This window comes from Xyrauchen texanus, chromosome 48 (assembly GCF_025860055.1).
Source record: "Xyrauchen texanus isolate HMW12.3.18 chromosome 48, RBS_HiC_50CHRs, whole genome shotgun sequence".
In the NCBI taxonomy this organism is placed as follows: domain Eukaryota; kingdom Metazoa; phylum Chordata; class Actinopteri; order Cypriniformes; family Catostomidae; genus Xyrauchen; species Xyrauchen texanus.
The window spans coordinates 18002559-18013154 of NC_068323.1; the positions used below are offsets into that span (position 1 = coordinate 18002559).

General features: G+C 43.0%; 1 protein-coding gene across 1 annotated transcript; it reads right to left on the reverse strand.

The window, feature by feature from the left end:
- Positions 1-339: 339 nt before the first annotated feature.
- On the reverse strand, positions 340-2736 carry LOC127640041 (beta-1,3-galactosyltransferase 2-like). Its single transcript, XM_052122415.1, has 2 exons — positions 2646-2736; positions 340-1402 (listed from the first exon to the last, which is right to left on the reverse strand). The coding sequence occupies exons 1-2, from the start codon at positions 2677-2679 to the stop codon at positions 426-428; spliced, it is 1011 nt and encodes a 336-aa protein (XP_051978375.1). The 5' UTR covers positions 2680-2736; the 3' UTR covers positions 340-425.
- Between the last annotated feature and the right edge of the window lie 7860 nt (positions 2737-10596).

Genomic DNA, 10596 nt, shown 5'->3' on the forward strand with positions numbered 1-10596 from the left:
TTGAACAGAAACATAATTTTGGGGGGAGTAAAAAATCACATATTTCACAAGTTTACATTTTGTACATTATACATATTTTTCAGTGTGTATTTCTATGTATTTATTTACTGAGTGAGTCAGTGTTCATTTACATAAAACCATCACATCATAAACTTACAAGAAGTCACAAACGTGGTGTGTTAAGAAATTTAAAGGGTGAAAAGGAGTGTTGTAAAAAAAAAAATTGCTTTACATTTCAAATTTGTGCTATTTTTCCATTGTTCTTGATTGGACAATGCATCCTTTGTGTTCAGAATGCAAATTAATCAATGCAGATTCACAAGCACACACATGCACACATTGTAAAAGCAAATAGGTTGGTTTGGTTTTGTAAAATAAATTAAACAGAACTTGAAACTTTAGATATATTCTCTTCTTTCCAAATCTCAGAAGCAGGGTGTGTTGGAGGAGTGAATATCTGTCCAATAAGTAATCAGCTGAGTCGGGCAGTCTGTAAGTATTGCTATCCGACTAGAGTAGAAACAGCGATTGTATTGTTGAGGTTGTTGGACCACAAACTGTTGCATATTTGGTGGTTTTCTAGGTTTAATTCCCAAATGCTTTAAACACATGCCAAGATATGCATCCTCTATAAATATGGGTTTAATTTGCCTGGAGACTTTTAGAATCTTCATTGGAAGGTCCATTGAAAAGATGTAACACATTCCCACTGGATATGGAGGAAATCTGTTTTTGGGGTACACATCGTAGGGGAGAAAAAACTTACTAGATGGGTCTCTCGAGACACTGTTGCTGAACAGTACTAGGCCAGTGATGTAGTTGCTTTGTAGTTCTTTCAGATTCACAAGCATATATAATAGGTTTCTTATGTTAAGTAACACATCTGCATCCACCTTAACAGCATAGGATGCCTGTGGACAATTCCTGCTCAGCCATTCCATCATCACCATGGTTTTGATGGTTAAGTTCCTATAGGAATCCTGGAAGTTACTCTGTAGCAGGTCTTGGTACTGCTGGCTTTCAATCTGGAGTTGGTCCTGCAATGTATCTTGACCAGATTTTCTATGTGAGCCCAGCAGAAAAAGAACCAGCACCATTTTGTCCCTGACCAGATTTGTACTCCCCCATGTAGTCCTGATAGCATTGCGTGCCTCAAAGTTCTCAGGGGCCACAGGGACAATAACCACCATAAATGGGTTTTGCTGTTGACACTTCTGTGGCTGGTCAATGATAAATCTGTATTTTTGGGGGTAAGCAACATGATAGGTCTCTGATATTTTCTCCAGCTTCCACCATTTCCTTCTCTCAAGGGTAGCAATCATAAAGCATAGCAAGAAAACATTGCCAAGGATCAGGAGACCTACTAATAGCCAACTCTTATAGACCATCTGTCTGAATGAGGCTAAAAGGAGAAAAAGAGGTTATTGAAAGTAGGTTGCATCATATGAAGAATCGGTAACACTTTATAATAATGGTCCATCATTAATTGGTAACTATGCAGGAATTAATGCAGGATTAATGAGTAGTACTACATTAACACTTTACCACTAGTTACTACTATTAACTAATATGGAAACATGATTAACCAATCAGTAAGTAATAGTGGACTGATGACTGAGGTAGTTCACTGTTAGGTAATCAATAATTACTGAATTGGATTTTCCTCATTGAGAAATATCAACTAACTATGGCTATTACTAATCAAAAGTGTCTAGTGTCTAGTCTGCAGTGTCTAGTAGAGTATCATAGTCATCTTACAGATGCATGTGCCCAACCTGTGTATTCCTTGGGATATCTTTTCTGTTCATTACAAATTAGTAACTTCGGCAGGTTTGATGTTGCTGGAGGTCTTTTTAAAATAATTTTGGTAACCCGTAAGTAATGAGTCAAGTGTTAACACATAAACATGAAGGAATTACTAATTATTTTAAAGTGAGGATCACGGCAACGCATTATTAATTAATGAATATACCTGAATATACACAATTGTTTTGTTATTTGAATTTTTATCTTTATTTTTTAAATGAATTTTTTATTCATAGATACTGTAAGTTAATCTTACAAGAAGTGTTTAGTTTTATATGAAGAGCATTTTTTTCTTCTGAGTAACTTAATGGATCAAATGGAAGAAAATAATAATGAGTGCCTGGTCCATCAAGCTTCTAATCCAATCAGGGTTCACCATTAGTAAGAGGGGAACTGGCCCCAACAGTGAATCTGGTTTCTACCAAGGTTATTTTTCTTCATTAACCAACATCTTATGGAGGCTTAATTTCCTTCCTCGCCTTCAGCTTGCTCACTGCATTTCTAAATACAATGATTATTTAATTACTTATTTTTAAACACGATTCACAATAATATTTTAGCAAACTACACAATGATGACTAATTTTCTGTTAATGCCTGATTTTCCGTAAAGCTGCTTTGAAACGATGTGTGCTGTGAAAGGTGCTATACAAATAAAAATGACTTAACTTGTGTAGTTTATAAAATGCCAGAACACTGTGCCTCTTTAAGATAAAAAACATACGTTATTTACACTCCTGGCTTGAAAGCTGTACAACACCAAAACTAATTTCACTTAAAAAAGTTGCTTAAAGCATCACAAGTGATACAAAATAAAATCTGTAAAATAAACTCACATACTTGATCTTTTCCTGAGAGTAATGTCAATACACATCTCACCACAGAATTAGCTTGAAATCTTGTCACCTGTGTGTTGACAGGTGAGCTCCTCCTCTGATAGTGAGCAAGAGCCTTTTGTCCTTCCCTCTCTCCTGTTGCATCCTTCAAAAACCACCTAGTAAGGCTTTCTAGTGTGTTACAGTATGTTGGAAAATTTGTTACTCATGCTAATTCACTTTGCTACTACAAAAGGATCATGTTACCCCTGTCAAGCAATCATTCTTGTATTTCTGATGGCAACTGACACACTGTTGGGTGAAGTGGATTTTTTAAAGGTTTATGAATATTTAACCTTTAAAAGTATCTGTAACCACATTTGCTAAAGGTGCCATGTATGTAGTAATTTATCAATGCTTAACAATCATTTCAATGGCATATGTTCATGGATACTATTCTAAAAAGGGACAAGTGTGACAGAACAGAGACTTACCAATTAAGTACCTATGTACAGTAAGCATCTTAAGATACCTCCCCATTTTTTCAGGCAGTTCTTAACATAAACTATTTATTTTATTGTTCAAGGGCATTAAAATTGCCAGGTAACCTTGTCACCTCACCAACATTATTTGCATGACATGTAAAACTCAAGGTGAAGCTTCCACTGTGACAATGTAAAAATTTAGGCTGTGAAGAACTTAAAAATGAAAGAATCTCTTGAATCTGTCTTCTATGGTGTTTGGTGTGGATGGAGCTGTGCTTTGAAAAAGAAACGCAATGCAACCGTTTTTTTTAACTGTGCTAGATCCTCGCTCAGTCCCATGGTGGAACAAACAGAGCAATGGTATATTTGTCAAAAACCCTAGATGCAGACGCCAAAGGCCTCCCTGTGTGTGTTTGCGAGTGGTTACTGCTGCGGCGTTGATGGTACAAGATGCAGAACATTTTGTTCTCTCACATTCATTGGTTGTGCACACCTCTCACCAGGTAGGTTCCATTATGCATATGTAACGGTGGCAGCTCCCAGGAAACAATTTAAATCAAATAATTAATTAAATTGATCTAAATAAAGTTTTCCCCGCCTTTCGCCCAATGTTAGCTGGGATAGGCTCCAGCCCCCCGCGACCCTGTACACAGGATAAGCGGTTGACGATGGATGGATAGATGGATAAATAAAGTTTTTTCGGGTGCCAGACAGGAGTAAGCCTGTCAATATACAAAAAGATGCCACAGATAAGCTCTAAAAGAACCACCTACATACATACATACAAATGACTTTTCAAAATAATAAGGCAAGAGAAAGAGATTTCAAGTTCATGTTTAGGTTATATTTTTCCAAACAAAAGTCAACATATTACATGTACCTTTTTACACCTTGACTTAAACACTTGCAGAAAAGGGAAACAACAAAAACCAAACAAAACAATGAAATAAATAAATAAATAAATGGAGGTATGGCAGAGGATCCGCTCCAATCCCGCATTTAATTTGGTAGATTCAAGAGTCCAGATCTCATCAACAACCATAAAAGAAAAAAAAAGGAAAATACAACAATATTAAATGTCAAATAATGTTCCCTCTAGTAGAATACTAATAATAAAAAAAAAGGAATTCATATACTCACGCAACTATTGCTGAAGTGCATGAATGAATGCGTTGGCGGAAGTGGCGTTGGTGTTTGTGTGTGTGTGTATGTGGGAAGCAAGCCGAACCGCTACTCTTGATAATTAGGGGTCACAGCTTTGATCGGGGAATCATATGTAACGTTTACCAGGGAAGTGAAGATATCTGGGCTGAAATTCCTTCAGCTCTTGAGTTCACCCACGCTCTGCACTGGAATTCGAAGCTTGAGCACAATTCCACGGAACACTCCAGGCATCGCTCCAGCCCTAAACACAGCGTGCGCTCAGCTGATGAGACGGCGTCTTTCTTTACTCAGGTACATGCTTCGCACACTTTCTCCTTCTTACTTCCTACCCCCCTCTCCTTTGATGACTCCACCTTATATATACACACGCGACCATTAACTCCCATCCATTAATTACGGTCATATATTTTCCGAGGGGCGGCAACAACAAAAGCTTGTTTGTTTTGTTTTTCAGCGCCGCCACACATAACATTACAACACAACACATGACAGTACAACGTCGATCAGGGTATGAAGCCATATTATTGACTACTGCTAATCTGACCATTAAACCGACTTCCGTTGTACATGGTCCAACTTTATCGTTACACAAATTGCTAACCAAAAGTGAATTTCCTAATGATTCACATGACTGTCTCGATTGCCTTAACACATGTACTTCCTGCATGCTGGATGTTTCATCATTCACCGTTGAGGAGGGGGACCAAGCCAACTTATTCTGTATACTGGTGTGGTTATGCTGTAGCAGATCTCCCGAATCGAAATATTGAAGCTTATTCACTCCCATACTGTATAAATCTGCACAAGCTGCTTAGTTGTTTGCGTTGATCAGAGCATGCAAATTGGCTAAAGGCAAATCAATCAATATATACACAGACTCTAAGTATTCTTATGGGGTGGTACATGACTTTGCCTGAATGTGGGAAGAAAGAGACTTCAAGGCAGCTTATGGCAAACTCATATCACATCATAACCCGGTTGCCTGCAAAATTGGCTGTAATAAAAGTGGCAGGACACATGACTGGGGAACTGGAAGAAGCAAAGGGAAATTAATTAGTTGATGAAGTAGCAAAGTGGGCTGCAAAGGAAGTTGTGGTAAGCCCTGATCTGAATCAAGCTGAAGAGACTGTTTCCATGATGCAATCAACACTGGTGAAATACACGAACATTAAATTGTACAGGCAACTCCATCTGAAACTGATCCTCAACATTGGGCCTCGAATGAAGTAAAACTGGACCAGACTAATTTGTTAAGGGATAAACAAGGGTGGTTGGCTCTGCCCAAGGCCACAATAGTAGTACTTTGTCGACATTATCACTGTATCTCACATGTTTCGAAAGAAAAAGTTATCCAGTCGATAAATCAAACCTATTGCATAAATGGGGCACGAAATGCAGTAAATTTGATCCTGGACTCATGTCTAACGTGCGCACAGATTAACAGACACAAGCCTACGAAGCACGACTCGTTACCACATCCAGAATTGCACAATGGAATAACAAATTATTGCTCATAATAGTGGATCACTTTTCCAAATGGACAGAAGCTTTCCCATGCGTGAGGGAGAATGCTAAAACAGTGGTAAAAATTCTAGCAAAAGAAATAATACAGAGATTCGGCATTCCAACCGTTATCGAAAGTGACAATGGCACTCTGTTCATGTCCAAAGTTACACAACTACTCACAAAGGAATTGAACATAAATTGGCATTTCAACATACCGTATCACCCACAGTTGGCAGGTGTGGTTGAAAGGACAAATCGAACATTAAAAGAACGCTTAAACAAAGCCTGCACTGAAACCGGAAGAACATGGGTTGATGTTTAACTGGCTGTGTTAACTGAACTCCAAATGTCACGATCCTCTGTTGTTAAACTCTACACAACTACTCACAAAGGAATTGAACATAAATTGGCATTTCAACATACCGTATCACCCACAGTCGGCAGGTGTGGTTGAAAGGACAAATCGAACATTAAAAGAACGCTTAAAGCCTGCACTGAAACCGGAAGAACATGGGTTGATGTTTAACTGGCTGTGTTAACTGAACTCCAAATGTCACGATCCTCTGTTGTTAAACTCTCCCCATTTTAAATACTAATGGGTAGGCCTTTCCCGACCCCTTGGGTCAAAGGCCGCGCTGGCTCTCTCTCTACAGGTGACATGGATGTGGTGATTGAGGAATATGTGGATTCCCTGATTAAAACATTAAATGATATAAATGGTGATGTCTCTCTTTCTCCACCTATGCCCACAGGAAAGCCCACTCATACATTTGTTCCAAATCAACAGGTTCTGATGAAGTTGAACCAACAAAGTTAGGTGAACCAAAGTATCTGGGCAAAACTACAGTGCTGGCAGTGACCAGAACGGGAGTGCTGACTAACCTTCAGTAGTGGATTCACGAAAGCCATGTAAAACCTGCACCTGAGGAGGGCCTGACTGGTTCAAGGGTGAACGGTGAAAGCACTGGAGGAGCTGAGCATGCAGCGCCAGTGCCTAAACAGGAATCTGCGAATGAGGAGGACCTGAGGAGGGACCCGAAACAGTCAACATGACAACTGCCTCCTTTTATGGCAGTCGGTCATGTCTACTGCCGTCCACCCAGTGCCATCACAACAGCAAACAGTCACTAGAGTAATTCCAATCCCTACAAATATTGTATGGTAGTTGTGGATGAACTACACCGCTGGTGGTGAACAATGTATAGTGTGCTCTCGATCACCAGCATCGATTTCTTAAGTCATCCCCGTGCCAATGAATACAACAATATGTTTGCTACAATTGCTAATGCAAAAATTAAATACAATGATTAACATGTGCTTCTTGTATCTGTACTCTCTATCCTAAGCCCTCATGTATCTCATATCAAATATGTATGCCACGTCCAGATAAGGTAAAGCAAAGATAAGGTAAAACTGTGACTGTAGACCTGAATTGATATTTAAGGGGCACTCCTAAAATTTCTCTCTGCATATGTCTGCCAGGGAGATGCCTCTGGCCAGTGCCCATGAGGACGCAACACTCCTTGTTGAGTGTGCTCGGACCCGCAAGAGGGGGGCACAGCCTGGGTGTGATAGGCCAATGAAATGGTGTCCACCACCCAATGGGAGAGCCTCTGTTTGAAGACAGTTGACATGTGGCAGGAGCGTACGCCGCCTTAGCGATTTATGTATGCTACCACGGTGGTGCTGTCTGATTTGATCAAGACATGTTTGCCCTGAACTAGAGGGAGAAACTTCCGCAGGGCAAAGAAAACAGTCAGCAACTCCAGTCAGTTGATGTGCCAGCGCAGCGGGGCTCCTTTACAATGGCCCTCAGCTGTGTGCCCATTGCACACGGTGCCCCAACCCAATCAGGAGGCGTCGGTCGTGACCAGGATGTGTCGGGACACCTGCTGCAAGGGGACACCTGCCTGCAGAAAGCAGAGGTCTGTCCAGGGTTTGAATGTTTGGTGCAGTGCCATACTCGTCTCGGGACTTGAGTTTGTAGCCAGTGCTGAAGCGGTCTCATATGCATCAACCCCAGTGGCACGACCACCGCGGAGGATGCCATATGCCCCAGGAGCTTCTGGAAAAGTTTTAAAGGACCGTTGTGCCTGGCCTGAAGGTGGCGAGGCATTTCAGCACTCACTCGTTGGTGAGGCGCACTGACATTGAGACTGAGTCTAACTCCATGCCGACAAAAGAGATGCTGTAAACCGGGGCGAGCTTGCTCTTTTCCCAGTTGACCTGAAGCCCTAAACGGCTGAGGTGCCTGAGCACTTGGTCCCTGTGGGCGCATAGTAACTCTCGGGAGTGGGCCAGGATGAGCCAGTCGTGGAGGTAGTGTATGAAAATGCCAGCTTCTCAGAGCGGGGCAAGGGCTGCCTCTGCGACCTTTGTAAAGACACGAGGGGACAGGGACATACCGAAGGGGAGGACTTTGTACTGATACGCCTGGCCGTTGAACGCGAACTGTAGAAAGGGTCAATGTTAGTGACTGAGGAGGAGATCCAGCAACGGCGTCTGTGATAGTGTCGCCGAAGAGGTCGAACTGGGAGACAGGGGCGTCAAGGAAGCGTGTCTTGTCCGTGTCACGCATCTCGACCAAGTTCAGCCACAGATGACGTTCCTGAACCACAAGCGTGGCCATCGCCTGCCCGAGTGACTGCGCTATGGCCTTCGTGGCCCTGAGGGCGAGGTCGGTCGCTGAGCGCAGTTCCTACAGCACATCGGAATCAGGACTACCCTCGTGCAGATCTTTAAGTGCCTTGGCCTGGTGGACTTGCAAGAGGGCCATGGCATGCAGGGCAGAAGCGGCCTGTCTGGTGGCGCTGTAGGATTTAGCGGTCAATGATGATGTCATCCTACAGGCCTTGGAGGGGAGCACAGGGCGTGGCTGTGAGCGGCACGCAGACCCCAGGAACCAATCATCCAGCCGTGACGGCTGTGGGGAGGACGGAGGGTTCCAGTCCAACCCCACGTTGGTGGCGGCCCGGGCAAGCATGTCGGACATGCTTGTGCTGGCCCGAAGGCGGCAGCCCAGACGAGTCCTCCGCGTCAGATGCCGGACCGCTCTCCGATGCAGCGGCCAGCTCGGGGGGCTCAAGAGGATAGGCAGGCTGGCTGTGAGGCGCTGTTGCCTCGAGCCCGGACGGAAGTCAACGAGCTGCATCCCCGGATCACCTCCATCGTCAGCCACGTCGTCCTCAATCCCGTGGGAAGAGGGGGTGGCTGGAGTGGCGTTCCTTCGGCTGAAAGAACTTTTAGTTTTGCGATGTCGAAGCGCCCAGGAGCAAACTGCACTGCCGTGCAGAGAAGGAGAAAGCCACTGAAGTGCATCGTAGATCCAACAGCAGTATTAGCTCAGAGGTAGAGTAACAGGTATGTGACTCGCAGCTCACTGCATACACGACCATCGGCTACAAAGAAAATTTCTGAATGAAACAGATGATTTCCCCGCCTTTATACCCGTATTTCCGGGGGCTGGACATGCAAATTCTGTCCGCCAACTTCTCATTGGCCTTTTTTCATAGATCAGAGGTATATTCGGCGCTCAAGAGAGACCCCTAGTGTCGCTTCTTCGACAAAACGTCAAAGTGAGCGACAGAAGGGGAACAAAAATCTAGCCTATCAGATAGCATGACTGAAGGAAGGAGCTTCTGATTGGCTTACTCATTCCTCAGCCTTTCCTCGAAGGCTGAGAAAAGCACATCTCCCACCCCCCATCACCACTACATTCTATAGAGGGACTATTGAGAGCTTCCTGAGCAGCTACATCATTGCCTGGTTTGGGACTTGGACTGTTTCGGACCGCAAAGCCCTGCTTTGTATAGTGAGTATAGTGAGGACAGCTGAGAATATCATCGGGGTCTCTCTTCCCTCCATCAAAGACATTTACAAAAAGCACTGTATCCACAAAGCAACCAGCATTGTGGACGACTCCACACACCCCTCACACAAACTCTTTACCCTCCTGCAATCTGGCAAGAGGTACCGAAGCATTAGGGCCCTCACGGCCAGACTGTGTAACAGCTTCTTCCCCCAAGCCATCAGACTCCTCAATACTCAGAGACTGGTTTGACACACACTCACACGTGTCCTGAGTTGCACTTTAATTACTGTCACTTTATAACTGTCTGCTACCTCAATAACTGCTATGTGCATAGAACACTATCTCATAGTATGTTATGTTTACGTTTTTAGAAACTGTCATCTTTTTGCACTACTGTGTACTGGTCGAAGCTGCACTGTCTCTCACTGTGCCTATTGTCCTGTTCATTGTCAGAAATTTCTTGTACTGTCGAGTACTTGTTGCAGATGTTTACAAGTGCACTTTATATAGGTATATATAGGTATTTTATTTAGTTGTTTAGTCTCATGTGTTTGTCCTGTGTTGTTTTTATGTAGCACCATGGTCCTGGAGGAACGTTGTCTCGTTTCGCTGTGTACTGTACTAACTGTATATGGTTGAAACGACAATAAAAACCACTTGACTTGACTTGACTTGACTTGGTCAGCATGCTTACCTTGGCCATTTGTTGTAGCGGGTATGACCGTAGTGTTGAATGAAAGGGCGGTAAAAAATGCTTTGAATCAGAGAAAGCATAACATAAAGTGCTTATACCCGATGGTCGTGCCAAAGCGAATAAATTAATAACTGTCTGTGCCGCTCAACAAATTTGAACAAAAACATTATTGTATATTAACAATTATATTTACCTATGCACAGCAAAATTCTCCATGTGAAGAAAGTGAGGGCGCATGTGTGAAACCAGCATAAAACTACTTGCCAAGCAGCCACTTTTTAATGCTGCACTTTTCACTCTGTGAGGGTGAAGTTAT

Coding starts and splice junctions, on each gene's coding strand:
- LOC127640041 (XM_052122415.1), bottom strand. CDS start 2,679: ATGTGTATTGACATTACTCTCAGGAAAAGATCAA. Junction 1,403..2,645: donor TACTCTCAGGAAAAGATCAA/GTATGTGAGTTT, acceptor TTCTCCTTTTAG/CCTCATTCAGACAGATGGTC.